The 21,281-nt window shown below is 32.5% G+C and overlaps 1 protein-coding gene across 1 annotated transcript; it reads left to right on the forward strand.

Annotated features, from left to right (window-relative positions):
• The first annotated feature begins 782 nt into the window (after positions 1-782).
• Positions 783-1,688, forward strand: LOC147809362 (uncharacterized). The gene has a single exon (XM_087162790.1). It carries the CDS (start codon positions 783-785, stop codon positions 1,686-1,688), a length of 906 nt encoding a protein of 301 aa, XP_087018916.1.
• The last annotated feature ends 19,593 nt before the right edge of the window (positions 1,689-21,281 follow it).

The following is a 21,281-nucleotide window of genomic DNA, read 5'->3' on the forward strand; positions in this document are numbered from 1 at the left end:
AAATTATTTTTCTTAAATAATTAATTTTAATTTTTCTCATCTGCTAATAAATAAAAACAGTAGAAACTTTAGATTTTTCAATTGAAAAATATGTAGGTTAAAATGGTATAGAAAAATCCCTACCTTATAATTCAAAATTTTTTCATCCTCACTTTAATTAAATAATAAAAAATAATAAATAATTATTAAAAATTATTTTTTTCATGAAATTATCTTTGGGTAAATGAGTTTTATGAGTGGGTGAAATTTTTTTTGAATTGCTTCATTAGTTTTTAAAATATGACTGAAAACGCAAAAATCGAAATTAACATTAAAGGGTTCAAACTTTGAATCGCTCTCCTGACCAAACTATGGAGACCACATTTCCCAGATTGCGGCTACCCCCTATATTTTGAAGATAAGAAATCCAAATATGCAAAAAAAAAAGTACATGTTTATTCAGAGAAAGTACGTTTTTGTGTCTGATTTCGTAACTTAATTAATAGTTAGCACTAATTAATTAGCATATTTGAGGTCACCCCCCGGAGCCATTAAGATTTTCACTTAGTTCGTGAAAATCCGATCATTAGAACAAAAGTTATTCAGGGTGATATCTTTTTTTTTTGCGGACTGTACATTAAATACTTTCTGTTTCCTTCGGTATCAAACAGGCTTTTATACTTTCAGTTTCTCTTTGCTCAATAGTGAGTAGCAAGATTTTGATAGCGGTTTTTTTCCAAGCTTTAACATTTTTTAAACGCACAGTATGCAAAAAAATATTTATAATAATAATAATAATCTAGATGATAGAAAGAGGCTACAGCTCACCGAGGGGTGTGGGGTATGAAATCTATACAGACGGCAGTAGAAGACAAATAACAAATTCGGATACAGGGTTGACCGAGGATAGAGTGGGCTGTGGTTTCCTGGTGAAGCTTAATAACAACACCATTTATCAACACTGTGCTAGACTTAATAACGATGCAAGTGTATACCCCGCCGAACTCACTGCCATCAAACTTGCAATCACATGGGCAAACGCTGAAAATATTAATGCATTTAATTTATTCTCTGATTCTAAATCCTCGCTGCAGTCGCTAGAAAACCCAAATCCGAATGACCCACTTGTGGAAGAAATTAAGAACATGGTCAAATATAAAACATGCTGTCTCAACTGGGTAAAGGCACATTCTGGGGACATTGGCAACGAGGAAGCTGATGCACTTGCCAAACAAGGCACTCTTCTTGGCAGGGTTGATCACTATTATCCTCTTTCAAAACCACAAATCAATTACAGACTGAGGCAGGTAAGCAACGCAATTTGGCAGGACAGGTGGTCAACCACAACAAATGGGAGACATACCTATATCTTCTACCCAATGGTCAAGGAGAATAGACTCTCCAGCGATTTCTTTCTTAATCAATTTCTCACGGGTCACGGAGTTTTCGGCGAGCATCAAGCTAGGCTATTCCAAGCTACAGCCAGCTGTAAATACTGTGGAAAATATCAATCTCTTAAACACCTAATCGCCGAATGTGACAAATTCCGGACACTCCGAGGAAATCTCTTTCGTAATATGAACGACTTGACTCTTTGGTTCCGATCTAAAGCACAAAAATATGCTATCACTGAGATTATTAAACGTACCCTGGTAGATATAATGACTCCAGACGATCTCATGGACCCTCTTCATATGAATCAAATTTAGATCTTTGCACCTAATTAACATCTCTCGGGGTTGCATAGCGACCACCTGCCCTGCCACAAACAGCTAATTGCTCTTAATGCTTTCTTTTAATTCTACTCATTTCACTTCATTGCTATTTATTTGTTTTTAACTTTGGAACCCTTTTGGTTCAATGATATTTTATATTTTATATTCTGGAAGCCTGTTGGTTCAATTTCTATGTTTTCAATGTTTTATTACGTTTAAATTGCTTTTGCTTGTCTAATTTACCTTTTGATCCAATGTTTTTAATGTTTACAATCTTTCACTTACCTGTTTACCCTCTTGGATCCAATGTTATATACTGTATTCTTTTTCAGATTGCTGTTGTTAGTAATATTCAAAGATACTTAAGAAATCATGTAATGCTATATCAAATTCGTCTCTATTCAAATCTAAGGCATACAAGTCATTGTCAACTAAAATTATAGGATGTCAACTAAAATTTAGGATAAGCATTAAATATTATTATATTTATTTATTATTCATTTATTTTGTTTTATTATTCATGTTTATCATTGTAAATTCTCATCTTCTTTTGTTTTCGAAATGGAAATTGTATTGCATCCTTTTGTTGATCAATAAATTTTCACCCCGGATGCCCCCGCTAGGGGGCGGGACGGGGATGAGCTTTGAATAATAATAATAATCTAGAATGACTCTTGATCCAATAATCGGTATTTTACGTAGGAGGACTCAATTTTAACGGTTCGAGGCCACTGACTATTATTTAGTCAACAATCAACAAATAATCATTTAGTTAGTTCTCGAATATATTCTCTTTTTATCAATCAAATCTACTATTTTTTATTCCGTATTTTAACTCACTAACATTTGATAAATTTTTGAACCCACTCTCTTCTGTTTAAAACTCGAACCCACAATCTTTATGTCGGTACTCGGAGCCACTCTCTTTTTATCGGTACTCAAAGCCAATGTCATTTGATCAATAATAAAACTATTTTTATGGCACTCAAACCTTCTATCACTTGATTAGTACTTGAATCTACTATCTTTTTCTCAGTGCTTAAAACCACTTACAGTTTATCAACTTCCAAACAATTCTACTTTGTTTAAAACTCGAACCCGCTGTTTTTTAAGTGCCATGGAAACCCAGTGGTTAGAAAAATCGGACTCAGGTTCAGATGGGCCGAGGTTCAATCCTCGACTCCCCTAAGACCCTCTAAATACATGAGGTATACATGCTCGTAAAATCTGTAGATTGTTGTTGTTGTTGTAGTTCATTTACGTCGCACAAGAGCTGCACAATGGGCTATTGGCGACGGTCTGGAAAACATATCTGAGGATGATCCGAAGACACATCATCACAATTTTGATCCTCTGCAGAGGGGATGGCTCCCCTGCTTTGGTAGCCCGACGACCTGCAATTGAAGTCGAGCACTTTACGGTAGAACAGTTTAACGAGGACCTATGCCGCATAACCTCGGTCCCTACACAGGTTTATCAAAGTGGTCACCCACCCGCTTACTGATCGCAGCCAGTGATGCTTGACTTCGGTGATCTGGCGGGAACCGTGTCTTAACGATCAGTCAACTACGGGACTAAAATCTGTAGAATGAAATGTTCTGTGGTCTGTCGCTTAGTTGTACCATGGGTACAGGAATTTAGAGAAACTTTCCTTCCCTTTTAGATATATGTCTAAAAATAAAGAAAGTGGCCTCACGAATGAGTAGTGATGAAATCCATCCATGGAGTTCTGAGCCAAGAAGTACTTTAACCTTTCTGGTGCTCTCTTGTCAAGACGTACTTTTCTGGTTTAATTCGCAAAAATGCCAATGGCTGGCAAACTATGAGTGTCCAAGTGCCATTAAAAACAACACTATCTTTTTTTTTTAAATCTTTCTTCGCACCCGCTATCATTCCTTTAGTTTTCGAGCTTACCATCATTGAATTATTAATCGAACCCACTATCTTTTGACCAATATTTGAGCCCACTAGCATTTGAATACTTTTTTTAAATGCACTATGATTTTTTTCAATACTTGAATCCACTCATTTGATCGGTATTCGAACTTTTATTTTTGCTTATTACTCGAAGCTACTTATTTTTTATAGGTAATGGAAAACACAACTATTTTATCAATTTTCGAACTAATTCCATTTTGTTTAAAACTTAAATTCACTATCTTTTTTTAATCAGAATTTGAATACCACTCACATTTTGACAGTACTCAAACCCATTATCTTCTGATTAAAATCGGAATCGCTATTTTGATCGGTACTCGAACTCACTCTCTTTTGATCAGAACTGGAACCCACTATAATTTGATCAAGTACGGATGCAGTCTCCTTTTATATCAATCTCTCCACTCGAGCTCACTATCTTTTTATCGGTACTCGAATCCTCTATTGTTTTTATTGGTACACAAGCCCTCAATCTTTTTTCCCGTTACCGAACCCACAATCATTTCCTCCATACGAACCTACTACTTTGGATTCGGTTTTCGAAAACACCCTATTTTTATCAATACTTAGACCGACAATCTTTCGATTGGTTTTTGAACCGAATTTCATTTTTTTTTTTTTTTTGATACTGGAATCCACTATCTATTGATCAGTATTCGAATCCATTTTTTATCGATATTTTATTAGCTTATCGATATTGGGGTTGAGTATCGAACCCACTCTCTTTTCACCGATACTCGACTCCATTCTTTTTTTTTTTTTTTTTTATGGTTCTCAAACCTACCATTTTTTTTTATCGGTGCCTTGAACCCGCTATCATTTGATCAGTACTCGAACCCACTGAAATGAAGAAATTTCAGGCGAAAAAATTACAAGTCTTCAACTCTATGTGATATGAGTCCCGCAGTGGACTGATCGTTAAGACACGGTTCCCAGCAGATCACCGAAGTCAAGCATCACTGGCTACGGTCAGTGTGCGGTCGGGTGACCGCTTGGATCAGCCTGCATAGGGACCGAGGGTGTGCGGTATTGGTCCTCATTAAACTGTTCTACCGTAAAGTGCTCGACTTCGCGTGCAGGTCGTCGGGCTACCGAAGTGGGGGTGCCATCAAAAGGATCAAAATTGTGATGGCATGTCATCGGATCATCCTCAGTGATGTTTCCCAGACCGTCGCCAATAGCCCATTGTGCAGCTCTAGTGCGACGAAAATGAACAACAACTATATGATATTAATGGGAAACTGTCGCAAATACTGTTGTAGCGCAAGAAGTAGAAGGCGGTAAAGCCCAGATGTATAGCAATGGCGCAACACTTTTTACCCATTGGCAAAATGGGTGTTGGTTTGGATTTTATGGCGATCACACACTTTTCAACTGTGTTCAAGAGTAATAGTAAACAGTGCGCATGCGTCGTCATTACACGCGTTGCTATGAAAACCGCTGCTGTTTTTCTTTTATTTTCGCCAGCAGGCATTTTTAATGTATTTACATCATAATAATTTAAAGTATTTTTATATTCTTTTTATTATAAACGTATAATTTTTGGATTGACGGTGATTTTAATATAAATATGAAAGCTGAAGAAGGAAAACTATTTTGTGACGTTTTGAAGCCCGTACATAGGCAGGGTTTGAAAATCAATCCGATGACAAACATCGATTGAGACAGTTTTTGCAACCCATGATTTGAAATGTTGTGACGTTTAACGGAGTCAATCCAGAAAGAAAAAGCATTCGTAATAAGGAGTTCACATTTTTTTTTTTTGTTGATTTTGCTTTAAATTTTTTTAGTGGAAATGATTGCATGTGCGCTATTAAATGAGCGAAAATATTAAAATAAGTAAATTAAAAGTTTAATTTTTTTTTCTAGCTATATCGGCTGGAGTGGTTTATTTTCTATAATATGTCTCTGGCTTGAACCATCACCTCCTACATCAAAAAGCCTCCACACGGTCTTTCATAAGTAGTCAGCGCAGACTATTTAAAAAGTGAACCAGTTGTGCGCATGAACCCAAAACCTTTTATAAAAGAAATTGAGAGAAATTCATCTTATATATTTGAGAATTGAATCTGTAGTGGTTGACAAGTGAATAAGGCAAACCAATAATATTCATAAATAAAACAAAATTTTCGTCATATATTTGCTACCACTTTCTTATTTTAACTAGATTTTGTATTAAGTGACTCGTTCGGAAAGTGGATATCCGTCCAGAGTGGTCTGATCGGACTACCTATAAAAAACCGCGTGGAGGCTTTCAGTTATACGAGGCGTTGCTTGAACCCACTGTTTTTTTTAATCGGTATTAGTATTCGAACCAACTATCATTTGTTCAGCAATGCAACCTACGATTAATTGAACTATACTCTAGTCTACATCAATTTGAACTAGTTTTCTTGAATATATTTGGACCCATCTTTTTATCGGCATTCGAATCCACTTTCATTTGATCAACAGTCGCACTCATTTTTTTTAATCAGTTTTTGAACTAGCTATCATTTGTTCGGTATACGATTCGATTATCCCTTCCAATATGATTTTTCCCTGTGGTATTAAAATAAAATTTCAATTTTAAGCAAATAAATACGTCATATTTGAAATAGTCTATCTTATAACCATGATAGGAATTCCAAAAAATCTCGGTCCTCAACCGCGAAGCGGCTTTAACTGATTCATCGCTATTCAGATTTCGATAATGTTGGCTCAGAATCTCAGATGTGGAGAATCTGAAATAAGAGAAAAATAGTGATCACAGCCAGTTGAGATTTCCTGTGACCATGATGGTCAGCCAGTTGAGATTTCCTGTGACCATGATGGTAACGTATATTCATATATTTGCTTAATTTTTTTAAGAATAGTGGTGATCAAAATCATTTAAAAATTAAATTTATAAAAGAAAAAAATTTTATATATATTTACAACCACTTTAAATATGAAAATAAAATTTTACGCCAAATGTGTAAAAGTTTGCAGGTATGCATTTGATCATTACTTGAATCCATTTTTTTTTTATCATTACCAGGGAGGAACCGGATTATCAAGAGGATTATAAGACGTATCAAAAGAGATAATTTATATTTAGGAAAAATTAATTTTTGAATACTAAACTTTTGTAGTATTAGATTGTGAGTTATTTAAAGTAAGTTATTTATTATTTATTACAAATCATTTATTTTATTTTATGTTATTTAAACATTTTATTTCCTTTTATATTATTTATATATTTTATGTTATATTTTTATATATTTTATTTTATATTTTTATCCTATTTTGAGTTTAACCATCAATGTTCATTTCCATAGCCTTGTAATTTTGAACCCAAATTAGAAGACAACGAAACTTCTTGATTAAGTATTGGAATAAACTAGCCTTCATTGGGGACTTTTTGATGGAGCCAACTCATGCATTACATGGAGGGGAAAACCTCTCTCCACTTCCCTTTTGGCAAAGGGATTCTAGCCTAATGATCCGTCTACCACTGAGGATATTTTACGTAAGCACTGGGGTCGATGTGAGTCGGGGGCTACGTTCATATAGCACAAATTCTTTTTACTGACGCTATCATTTCGCCGACACGATCAATTGAATTTTGATTCATATTTTCAGACAAACGTTTGCTTATTATTTGTAAATTTTTTTATTCTGAGAAACTTTTTGAAAGTATTTAACTTTTTGACGCTTAAGTAATTTGATATTGCCTTAATTATAAATATGTTATTATATAACTTACTCAAAATTTTGATTATTGTTGAGACTCCCGGTGGGATTATTAAGTATTAGCACTGCAGAGATGTTCTAAGTTTGAAATAAAGTATGATTCAACTTAAATTTGTTTTTAATTTTTGATATATAGAATATGCTTTTTTAAAAACTAATTTTTAAAAAAAACTTTAAATAAAGATTCACTTTGAAAAATTTCATTATTCAAAAAAATATTCTTTTTGATAAAAATTGTTCTGATAAAAAATTCGATTTAGAGGTGATGTGTGTAAAAAAAATAGTGCGTGGAGTCCCTCCGCGCGGAAGAAGTGAAACTTCGTAATGTGGTAATGAAAATAGGAAGGGGTAGAAATTGATTTTTAGTGAAATCATATTGTTTGTTTAAGACAAACTTTATTAACAATGCTTACAATTAACAATTGATCGCATCTTTAAATTATCATTTTCGAGTGGAAAAATATCCAAATCTATAACATTTACAATGGGATAATGATAACTAAAGTAAGATACGAAATGTTTGAGTTCTATTTTTTCAATATTTCTTGCAAAAACTGCATCAATGGTAGTTCCTCCTTTAGTTGTTGGATCATTCCTACCATTTATCATTTCCATTCCAAATTTGTCTTTAAGGAAGGTTAATAATGTTTCAGCTTCAGGTAACGAGAAATTCGCATTAAAATCGCAAGGATCGCAGGCCGCTGACAATAATCAATTTCTTCAACAGTAACATCTACCAGAGCTTGTGAACCTGCAGTGGATAGTGGCAATAAAGATTTTGCAATAAATTATTTAATATCCCTCATGGCTGCATTTGGTGAAATATAAATGGGAAATAGAAAAGAGAAAACCTAACAATCAATTGATATTGACAACATGATAGAGACGTACCTTGACATAACCTTAAATCCGTCGCATTGTCCGTGGGATTGTTTTCACTCATTTTTTACAATTGTTATCCACTAAGTTTGAAAATTAAAAATACTACCCTATTAAATTATATGTGTATCAAAACAAACTAAAAAAATATTTATAGAAAAACAATACTTTTATGACTTTCATGCTAGTGAGAACCAAAGCAATATGGAAATGAATGAGGGAAAACTGGATCCTACCACGTGATTTCCCGGCCAATAAAAATGTAGCGTTAAACACTTAACGCAAGAAGTATAACTTCAAAAAGTAATCATTTCTTTTGTGTGAGGATGAACTTGCTTTGCTTTGCTTTATCTATTTGAGGATGAATACCTAATGCTTTAATTACAAATTTTAGACATTTGCGATCTCTTGGGTTTCATCTCAAATCTCCTCGGGGAGTGTTTAGTCTGTTTCTTGTTTCTGGAGAACTAAGTAGGCGTTACTTTATACAGTTAATCCATACCCAATTGATAATAAGACGAGTAGTAACGCCTACTTTTAAATGAGTTTCATTTTAGCATATGCCAATGTAAACAGCAGTGGCACCTAATCTGTACCAAGCAAACATTTCAGCGTTCATTGGTGAGTGTTATAAGCTACACGATATCTTTACTGTACAGCAGTCAACTCGGATTACAGGCGTCATATACCAATCATTTCCAGATACCCTTATTTACTTCCTCCACTATTTTTTTGTACATCAATAACAGTGATGCTAATTACTCGCATTTTCAGCACAAGATTTCATAAACTGGTAGAGAAATGAAAACTAAATATAAAGACAATTTATTATGAATTTCAATTAATATCACCATCTAACTAATACACTCAAGCAAAGGTGTATTTAATGTGAATTTTTGAAATATTTGTGTGTACTGATGAACAAAATAACTTTAACCTTTTCGAAGGCCGTAGAAAGTGTACTTCCCACCACTTTTAATTTAGGTTTCCATTTGTTAATAACTTCAGATTTCTTGAAGTGCGTTTGAATAAGATTGGTAGCCATTTGTTAGTTTACAAAAACGTATTAAAGTTATAAAGAACATAATTCCTTTTGAAGTTTGTAGCATTTACAAAATTTATTTCATAAATAAAGAAAAATAAAAGTCAAAAAGTTCCTAATGGGTTGTGTTAAATATATTTACCTCCAAAAAAATGGCATTTTTATAAACAAATGAGTTTTTTCTTTCTTATATCAATTACTATTCGCAAAAACTATTTCAATTCCAAAAACACTTTAATTTACCTTTACTAGAAATAAATGGCCCTATAAAGGGTTAAAATAAATTCACCATACTGATGCATTAAAGCATAAATTTTAATACGATTAGAAAAAGTTGCCTACCAGTTGTATCTATACCAGCTTTTGCGATTTTTGCAAACGATATTTTCTAGTGATAGTCAAATTTAAACTTTAATGAATTCTTTTTTTGTGGTACTTATCGGAAAAGTTTAGCTATTTTCTAAATGGTCCAAAGTAGTAAGATACTCAAATTTTCGCTTCCACGGCTTTCGTTTGAATTTCCTATACTGTTTATGTATCTGGTCAAGTTTTTGCATCTCTTTTTTAAACTCTGGATCAAAGGTCTTGTGGTTCTTCTGCCTGCACCAGTTTCTATGCTTGAGAAGTTACCTTATTTCTAAAAGTGATCATAAAATGTTCCCTTTGTTATGATCTTAAAATGTTCTCTATGTTCCTTTTGTATAGTAATGTCAAATTGTTTTGTTGAAAATTCTCTATTTCATCATATATGCTCTTAAGGATATTGGGTTCATGCCATGAAATGCTGTTAGTTGTTAGGATAATTTAATGAGGAGTTCAGTTTTATTTGATTTTATCATTTTAGGGTCGCAAGATACAGTAACTCCTATTGAAATGTGAACAGCGCGGAGGTATGAAGAGAGCTCGTTTATTAAACTTACAGCATTCGATTTATTTGTGTATATTACGACAAAATCCAACAATTTAGGTCGTATGTTGTTCCTGTTGGGCTCCAAGGAATCGGGGGGGGGGTCACAACTTTGGTACACAAAGGCTACCACAACCAGAAGGAGCTCCTTCCTTTTTTTTTTCTTTTGAGATTTATACTGTTAGCATCAGATCTGTTACAACCCCGAGTAAGATATTCGGAATTGAAGTCACCGATCACAAAGGTGTTGAAACTGTTAAAAAAAATCTTGCCATTTGTTTAATTGTGATTTGTTATATGGTCCCACAATCCTCATTTATGCAATGGAGGAATGAAGGCGTCCATTGATTTACTCACGCTGACCTATGCCAAGAAAACTATTCACCCCACACCCCTATTCGAAGTGTCTATCTTTCGTAACTATAGTACCCGCCACGAAGCAAGACTGATGACTGGAGTTCTCCTAAAAGCAGCATTTTACTTTCTTTTTATCTGACTAGTCTTGCACTGCTAAATGTATTCATTTTAAGCAGAATTTATATGTGTTGTGTAACTTGCACGCATTTTTTTAACGAAAGAAATATGCTTGTATAAACAAGAACCAAACTTGTGAGACGTGTAAAGAGTACTTCGTATTTAGGACGAGATGCAATTCTCTGTGTCAAGAATCTGTAATACCCCTTTACTTTAGATTAAATTAGATTTTTTTTCAACATGTTGGTCATCTATGAGATAATCAGAAAAAAATGCCACATGGTCGTTGCGTACCATATGACACCGAGCGTTTTAATTCACATCAGAGAATCATCACCCGATTTCATCATTTATCTCTGCAGGTCAAGAAATGAACCTACTAGATGACAAACTGTGAGAGAAATCAGTTAATTGTAATGAATTTTAAGTTTAGAACGTAGTGGTACGTTATAATTTACTGTAAAAGAAGAATTTTGGTTACTTTTTCTAATTAAATTCCATCAGATGTAGAAAGTTACGCCCACTTTTTCAGGTAATGGTTCAAAATCCATCCTCCAATACGATTTTAAGTGAAAACTTTCATTCAGCATGGAGTTAACGGACACATGTTTAAATTTCAGGCAATTTATTCGAAATCAAGTTTCCACCATTAGATTTCTGTGGGGTTCTGTCAACGAAAAATAAAGCACTTATTAAGTTTTGTAAGTTGCATTGCAAGTATATCGAGCATGAAAAAAGCGAAGAAACCAAGGAAAGAAATAAAAATAAAAGCATGGTAAAAAAGATTACAGAAAAAAAAAGAATAAATGAAAATTTTTAGTATTTTTATCTTCTATTTTATTTTATTTACCTTTTTTCAATGCTGCCCTTTTTTTGCATTTTTATCTTATTTTTTATATTTTGCCTTCAAGAGATAGTTTCAGCATATCTAAATTTTCAAACTTCAATGTTGAGTGAACAATATTGTTTAACAGATTAATTCCTAATTATTTTCTAATTTGTGTTATAACTATTACATAAAGTATTTACTCTAACATTTTCACTAAGACTAAACTCCCACAAAAGGCATTCAGTCTGAAACTTGTATGACGTTAAGTGCACAGAACGCACCCTTACCATTAGTAGAGCCACATTTTTCTTTTGGATTAATAGTGTGATAGAGATATTCTATTGCTGGTAATGTAGTGATTGAATGAGATAACACATAAACAATAAAATTAGACTTTTTTTAGTTTTAATTTATTTATTGATTGGTATGTGGCTATAGTTAAGAAAACTTATTGTTGTAATCCTCATTTTCAATCTACAACTTCTAAGTTTTTATTTTCTTGCCTTTATGCCTAAAACGATAGAATCTTACAAAATTACGACCCCTCTTCCAGCAAATAGTTTCCTTATTAAAAAATAAACAAATGAGTAACAAATAAAAATTACCTGGAATAAAGAATGAAATAACGAATAAAAATTATCTGAAGTTTCAACGTGATCACGGTAGTATAAATGGACTACTTCGCCAGAAAAATATTTTCGAATGGTAGTCTTTTAATATTTGATGGGATTTTTAATCACCAATACTTCTAAATCAGGGCTTTCCAACTTGCATGAGGCCGCAATTAACAACACCAGTCAAATGGCGGGCCGCAATTTTACCAAAATTTTAAATAGGACTCTTTTATGCTTGAAGGAACAATAAATATTACTGTCAGATTTTTATCAAGTTGCACGAAACAAAAGTATGTATTGAATTACAAATTAAAATACGAAGTAGATTTTTAAAAATATTTAATTGTATATTAAAAAATTCTGCCTACACTAACTTTAATGTTCACCTATGTATTAAGCAATTAATGTACAACAGATATCAAATTGTGAAGATATAAAACTTAAAAGTATTTAAAATCTATGCAGATTTTTTATGAAAATTGTTCGCAAAAAATGACAACAAATATATTTTAGTTCGCGGGCCGCAAAAAAAGGCTTCTCTGGCCGTATGTGCCCCGCAGGCCGCCAGTTGCTAACATTTGTTCTAAATGATTCAAAAGCTTATGTGATACTCCACTTTGTCACAGTTAAGCTGTGTTGACCGCTTTTAACAAATTCGAAAAATTAACCGAAAATCTGCTAATTTTAGAATTTAGTTCTCTACCGTTTTTTAAAATATTTTGTCGAATTCGGAGCAGTTGGCATCTCTGCAATAACAAGCTTCCTAAAACCGGAAGAAATTTAGAAAACTTCCGGTGTATCCCTCCGCTTATGTTATGCTTACGAGGCGATGCGTGAACAGGCTTAATATTCTAGGAAGTTTTATTGTGATTTGTTTAAATTTACGCGTAATTTTAACATTCATAAAAGTTTTCTGTACTTTATAAATTCTAACAAGATATGAGCCTAAAATTTTAAGACATTATTTACCCTAAACTGTTTCTTCCCACCCTTTATTTAACTAATCATCATAAACGTACTTTCTTTGAATAAACATACTTTTTTTTCCGACTAGTTCAGAATTTTCTGACCACCAAAGTATAAGGGACAGCCACAACCTGGGCATTATGGTCACAATAGTAAAGTCAGTCACAATAATATTGTCGTTAATTCACAATAGTGAAATTAATATTAAGGGGACCACATTTTCAACCGCTCTCCTGACTAAACTGTTATAGTTATATTTTGAAGGCGAAGAATCTAAATATGTAAAAAGAAATATATGTTTATCCAGAAAAAGTAAGTTTTTACGTCTGATCGAGTTTTAAATATACGACTTCCTCAAAATTCCATTTCTCAAGAACTATTCAAGAGATTTCGCTCAAATTTTGTATTTTGACATGTGAAATTACATTCTTTAAAATGATATAAAAATTCTTTTACCTTATAATTCGAATTTTTTTCGACTATTTTTACTTAAATATTTACTAAAAGTTACTTTATCTTTAGGAAAATAAATGTTACAATCGTGTGCTAAAATTTTCCGATTCGATAAAAAAGTTCTCGAGATACGGCAAAATAAATTTAACGTTAAAGGGTTCAAACTTTGAATAGCTCTCTTGATCAAATTATTGACCATATTTCCCAGATTGTGGCAGCCCCTTATACTTTGCGATACAGAAATTCGTCATCATCATCATAGTTGGCCAGACAGCCCAATGTGAGCCAATGCCTTCCTCTGGACGTATGCGTGGTAAAAAAAATATGTATATTCAGAGAAAGTACGGTTTGGTGTCTGATTTCGCAACTTAAAATATCCTCTGCACTTTATAATTAGCATATTTGAGTTTACATTTTCAAACCATTGGGTCTTAGAATAAGAGATCCGATCATTGGATCAAACGTTACTCAGAGTGATCCGTTTATTTATTTTTTTTTTCTTTTGTATTCTGTACATCGATAGTCTCTCCTAAGATAAGCTTCAAAATGAATTTTGTTGTTCATGTTGTTCGTGTCTCCCAGCCCGCACATCACCTCCTACATCAAGAAAGTAGTCCGCGCAGACTGCTTAAAAAGTGAACCAGTTGTGCGCATGAGCCCAAAACCTTTTATAAAAGTACTAACTAACTATTCAGATTTTTCGAAGTACCTAGCCCTAGGATGGGCTATCTGCTTCTTCATCGAGATGTAGATTATTGGGAGTTGGGTAGAATTGTCCGAAGGAGGCTCATCGCTTCCTCATCTTTCATCAGGTCTTGTAGTTCCTTTATTAAAGAAACAAGTCGGTGGGCAGTTGTGGCTGGGGTCTTTTTTCTTGTGTAGCTTTTTCTCCAGGGGCGGGCCTCGCACCCTGAGAAATTGGATGTGTGGGCTTGACTGCAGTTGCAACAAGTTGCGGGAGTGTCCTTGCTTTTCCTGCACTGAAAGGAGTAGTGCCCTCCGGCACACTTCATGCACTTGGGTGGGTCAGAGCAGGATTGCTGGGTATGCCCGAAGGCCTGGCAACGGAAGCATTGGATCGGCCGACGGCCGCCGTGAAAAAGTTCGACGCTAACCGGGTGTCCTTTGATTTTCTCGGTGCGGTTTTATAAAAGTACTAACTAACTAACTAATCAACTTTTTTCAGAGTACCTATCCATGTATGGATATCTGCTCTTTCATCTAAATTGGATAATATGTGGTGGAAGGGAAGGGAGGTGCTGCGTTAACATTAAGTTAAATCTCAGAATGAACAATAATTGATAAAATCAAGTCTGAGTCATACATAAAAATAAGTCGCAAGTTGATACATAATAAAGGGAACAAATTGAAGATAAAGATAAAGAAAGAATATTTACACTATTTACAAATTTACAAAAGGGGGAAGACTCCCTGTGCACTCTCTCGCCTCCCACCGGTATAACCGGGCTTCATTGGTGCAGAGAACACAGTTTGTCTAGGGCAGTGGGGATAGTCATGATTATCCGAAATGCTTAGAGAGAACACAGTCGCTTAAGAAAAAAGCGGTTATCGGGCTGAAATTTTTATTGTCATCTATGAAATCAATGTCTAATAACTTATTGAATTTACATGTTTATAAAAGTAATTGAGAGAAATTTATCTTATATATTTGAGAATTGAATCTGTAGTGGTTGACAAGTGAATAAGGCAAACCAATAATATTCATAAATAAAATAAATTTTTAGTCATATATTTGCTACCACTTTCTTATTTTAACTAGATTTCGTATTAAATGACTCGTTCGGTAAATGGATACCCTTCATAATGGTCTGATCGGACTACCTTATAAGAAACCGTGTGGAGGCTTTTAGTTATAGGAGGCGTGAAATGCGCATGCACTAACGACGAAATTTTAACGCCCCAGCCAGGTGTAAATAGCGATAAAATGCCAAATTTAGCAAAGCTTTACCAACAGTACTGGCTGCGAAACTGATTTTTAGCGGTGGCAGGGGACGTCCGTTGATTTGATATATATTCCACTTTTTAATGATTCTTTTATGTTTATTAATTATTATGATCACTGCTTTGAGACCTCTTTAAGAATTAGGGCAGTGTTTCCCAAAGTGTGGTGTGCGTACATCCAGGGGTACGGGAACAATTTAGCGGGGGTACGTGTTCTTATGCGACATATCTTGCGACAAACGAAAATTTAAAAAAAAAATTACTTAGAAACAAAGCTAGCCATGAAAATTTACGATGACGTATTTTTCTATTGGCTTATTTTTGCAGAGTTAGCAGTTAACAATTAGTGGTGTCAACAGCCAGTTGTGATTTTTAACCTTTGTGCAATTTTTTTATAGTAAAAAATACATTCATTTTTTTATTAGCGGTACACAGCGTTACGAAAAACTTAGAAAGGGTACGCTAAAGTCATAAGTTCGGGAAACGCTGAATTAGAGGATAATCAATGACGACATTAATTGTACACAAATTCATTATAATGAAAAATATTGCGTTTATAAAAAAATATATATAGAACTTGGTTAAAAATGAAAGATTCTGTAAACAGTATTCACTAAATATAGAATTTTATTTTTTGAACTTCTTGGAAATCATAATTTTTTAAAAATTAGTTCCCCCCTTTTATTTGGATAAGAAAAAAACTATTAACTATCGTACAGAATAACTAAGTAATAACCAGATTTTTTTTTAATGTCTTTTTTTCAAAAGTACATAAAAGATGACAATCACATATCTTTATGTTCACTTATTATATTTTTTCCATTTCAAAGATGTTTTTCATAAACGTTTATTGTTTTTAATATTAAATTTGATTTGCTGCTTTAAATATCAACAGAATTATATACCTACTTTTAATTTTTTTTTTAATGAAAATTGCGTAGATTTAGCTTAAAGTAAATTAAATTGAATATTATTAGCATGAAACGAAAGACGTTCAAATCTCACTTTTAAAAATTTATATTTAGGGAAAAGTTATTATTTCATATAAAAAATGTATTTAATTTGAAAAAAAAATCAGTTAGGTTTTTATTTTCTGTTAATTGATTTTTTTCTCTCCATTAGTAATAAGAAGTTTTAACATAAACGTTAATTATGCTTTTCAACAATTATAACTTTGGTGCCATTAAAAAAAATTATACAGAATTGAAAAAAATTTTATCATGTTTACATTATTTAAACATAAGTGTATTTTAAAAAATGACAATACTCAGAGATAAAAACTAGAAATATAGTTAGAATTCAGACATTTTTCAAAAATTGCGAAATATATTTCTTGTGACCTTAAAGATTTCAAATATTTTATATGATTATTACAAATTTATTATATAACTCGCACAGTTTAATACTTTTCTTCATTTACTTTAATTACTTTCTTCATTTACTTAATTGATTATAACTAATTTGTTTTTACAGTTAAATCACAATCAAAACTAATATGTTTGATTTTACTTTGAATGCACATTAATTATGACTATTTAATAGCAACAAAAAGCAGTTACGACTGTTTATTAACTGTGATTCCCATTTGATGTAATTAATATGCATTACCAATTAACTCACTGTCATTGCTAATTAAGAATAATATTTGTAAAACTGTTACGGTGATACATTTTATTCTAAAAAAAACTTTCTTTTTAGTAGTCTCATAAAAATATAAAATTACTAAAATTTACAATAGAAAAAAGGATGCACTTCTGAAAGTAAACACACATATAATTTTATCTCAAAGATATTTTTTGGAAATAGCATATTTTTCAATCTAAAATCAGCTGGCTTTTTAAGAATATATTTGTTTCAATTATTATATTCTTCAAATAACTGTTGTGATGTAAATTATTGGGCAGTTTGTATTTTAGGTTTTGCTAAAATCATGTTTCATTTTATTCAGTGTTTTAGATTAAATAAATTTAAATACACGAAATCTGGTCTTGACCATTTACAGTTACAATTATGAGGATATTATCACAAGTTATATACAATATACGGGCTGCCTCAAAATAAATAGTTAGAACAGAGGAAAGCAAACTACGGCTTAAAAGTTGTATTCCTGTAAGCATTATTGTAACTAAGAAACACAATAAGAAGATTTTGAAAATTTACGTTAGTTTCCGTACATAAAATTTCAAGTAATTGCGTAGGCACCAGAGAAAAAATATTAAACTTATGTAAGAGAAAGTAAGAGTTTTTGCAAAAACCCGTAAGTTAAAAATGGTAACATTGTGGAATATCATTTTAACTTTGACTGCAAATTCATATTTTGACAATATTCATACATTATAAATAGCAGATGATGCATAAGATATAAAAATATTGTAGATACATGCATGGAACATGCGACTTTTGACTAATAACAAAAATTATTTTTTTACTGTGCTACAGGGAAATGGAGGAATTTAATGAAATTTAGATAGAAAAATTTAATAATATGTAATTCAAAATATCATTCAAGCCTGCCATGTGGCAACAAGTAGGTAAATTTCATATTTTTATATGAAAATTTTATTTTCCTTAATAAGAAAGGCTTAAATTTTCTTTTGCATAACTTAAATAAATGTTTTTCAATGGCACTCTCAGTATTTTTTCAGAATAACATTTTTATTTTTGACAAATACATCTTACTGTGAATGACCGAAATCGGTAGTTTTACATTTATTCAATATTTTAATACTTACAGGCGATAGAGTAGAAGAAACATCAGTGTAGGGTATACCGAGCAGTGGCACTTGACCTTAAAAAAACATCAGTGTAGGGTATACCGGGCAAAGGCACTTGACCTTAAAAAACATCAGTGTAGGGTATACCGGGCAATGGCACTTAACTAGAACTAGTATGACTGGACCTTTGGTAAATGTCCGAAATATATACTAGGTCTAGTTAAGTGCCATTGCCCGGTATACCCTACACTGATGTTTTTTATGGTTCAGTTCAACTGCCCGGTACATCCTACACTGATGTTTTTTTAAAGTCAAGTGCCATTGCCCGGTATACCCTACACTGATGCTTTTTTAAGATGAAGTGCCATTTCCTGGTATACCCTACACTGATGTTTTTTCAAGGTCAAGGGTCACAGCGCGGTATACATTTGCCCGATACTCCAAACACTGATGTTTCTTCTAATCTATCGTCAGTAAGTATTAAAATATCGAATAAATGTAATTATATCCACGAATAAATTAATATCAAATCGGATGTAATAAATATTTCGGACATTCACCAAAGCGACTATGTGATTGTCAACATTCACCGGTGAAAGTCAACAACCACCAATTTCTCTCATTCACAGTAACATGCACATCATTTACATAATAACCTCATCTGGACGATTATTTCATACTTTGCCTAAATAGCATCCAGCATTGTATAGAATGCCTAGGCATTCCACACAATGCCTAGGCAAAGTAGTATGTAATACTTTTCACACTTCATACTTTGCCTAAAAATGTCAGGCATTCTATACAATGCCGGCGTTTCATACTTTGCCGGTAACATATATACATTTTAGTTACATTCATTCATACATACACCAAATGTCAATATGTACAATTATACATACGTATGTCAATACGTAGAATTATACTATTTACTTTAAAATATAATCATTTATAAGTATATATAATAGTCTTGTAATCATATATTTAGATCAATTGTAATTATAATCCAGATTACATGTAATCATAGTTATGTGTCATCATATTTTTTGATTACTTGTAATTATGATTACAAGTACTTGATTACAGTAATTGGTTATGTAATCAGGATTTCAGTTGTAATGGAAATTTGTAATCATGATTATAAGTAATCAATTATTGTAATTGAAAAATGTAATCAATTACATTTTTTCTCTACTCTGATGTAATCAAAAATTATGATTATTTGTAATCGCAAATACCTGCACTTGTGATTACAAGTCATTGATTATATAGCAGTAATTATCTGTAATCAATTACAGTTGTAATCGACGCCCAACTCTGACATCAGAAATAGGTGAGGCAATGAATACAATTAATTTTTTTGTAAAGTATATGAAAAAAATAATTAGCATAAATTTATCACAACTAAAAACATTTTTACCAAAGATATGGTAATCATTATTTTCCTTTTTTATTTATTCTGAATGAAATTCAGAATTCTATTTCAATTAAGAATAAGGCAAAAAAAGGCCATGGAAATCTTTCACATGCTGCTTTTAGTGCTAATCAAATGTTTCACAGTAATTTGACTTACAGAATATGTTTGATAAAAAATTATTAATTGCATAGCCACACAACTATTACAGATATACTGAGAATAGAAACGTAAATATTTTTGGATGTAAAACATGACTCTAGAATAGGGGTGCTCAACCTGCGGCCCGCGGTCCAAATGCGGCCCACCAACCCTCGATGGGCGGCCCGCGGCCGCAATCTGAACAAAATGAAAAAAAAATTTTTAATATTTACTTTTGAAAATAATAAAAAAATTCGGTAATTTAAATTTACACTTTTAAGTTTTTGACGCACCCAATCTCAATCAATGTAGTTTTTCGATGGTTAACGCTACGGATTTAGCATAGTTTTAAAAATCCCAATATTTTTAATACATCATTATTACGATTTACGAATTTAAATTACCACTTTTGACGCTTTTCCTATGTGCCGATTTCATCGTAAATCCAATGACTTTTCGGTAGTTATTGCTACCCATTTTCAAGTAGTTCCTGAAATAGCAATTTTTGAAAGTTATGAAGCGCTTTATTTGTGCAAACTTCATGGAAAATCTAAATGACTTTAGATCCTTTCTTCAACAGTTACACATTGCACATTTCCGCCCGGTTTTTAAAACTTTGATATTTTAGCACGATATTATTATGAATCGCTCATTTAGATAGCCATTTTTTGACATGGCTTATTTGCAACGATTTTATCGCAAATCAAATTATTTTTCAATCGTTATTTTAGAAATTATTGCTACACATTTCTACAAGGTTTTAAAAGTACCGATATTTTTTGTACGCTATTGCGACATTTTAATTTCAAATCCCGCATTTAAATTACATAACATTTTGACGCACTTTATTTACTCCAATTTCATCTGAAATATAAAAGTATTTAGCTTAATGTTTTAGTAGTTATTACGTTTTCCCCGTGATTTAAAAAAATTCTGATATTTTTAATACTATGGTTTGACAGCAAGCGAGTTTTGAATCGCGCATTAAAATAATTATTTTTTACGTGCTCTGTTTGTGCTGATTTTATCATTTGCGTTGTACCGTACCGATTTTAACACGCTTTCTTTAAGAGGAGCAAGCGAGTTTTGAATTGCGCATTAAAATAATTATTTTTTACGTGCTCTGTTTGTGCCTTTTTTAACATTTGCGTTGCACCGATTTTAACACGCATTTTTTAAGAAGAGCAAGCGAGTTTTGAATCGCACTTTAAATTTTTACGTGCTCTGTTTGTGCCGATTTTATCATTTGCGTTGTACCGATTTTAACACGCATTTTTTAAGAGGTTTTTCGAACATGTTTTTTCTTCTTTCCCGTTATTGCTGCATTTTTATTTGTGATTTAGAATATACCTGATATTTTCACACAATATTACAACTCGTGAAATTCGATTCAGTTTTAATTTTTTTTCGTAACTTAAAAAGTAATTACGTATCTTAGCCAAATCAGCACCTTCCCAGGGAAAAAAAACGAGATGTGTACATTTATATTAAATGCGGTCCGTTTTGCAAAAAAAATAATTCAAAACACGGCATAATTCGTTAG

This window comes from Parasteatoda tepidariorum, chromosome 5 (genome assembly GCF_982258835.1).
Source record: "Parasteatoda tepidariorum strain Cologne lab strain chromosome 5, Ptep-v5.0, whole genome shotgun sequence".
NCBI lineage: Eukaryota > Metazoa > Arthropoda > Arachnida > Araneae > Theridiidae > Parasteatoda > Parasteatoda tepidariorum.

What these genes read in the sequence shown, in the direction of transcription:
- LOC147809362 (XM_087162790.1), top strand. Translation starts at nt 783, where the DNA reads ATGATAGAAAGAGGCTACAGCTCACCGAGGGGTGTGGGGTATGAAATC.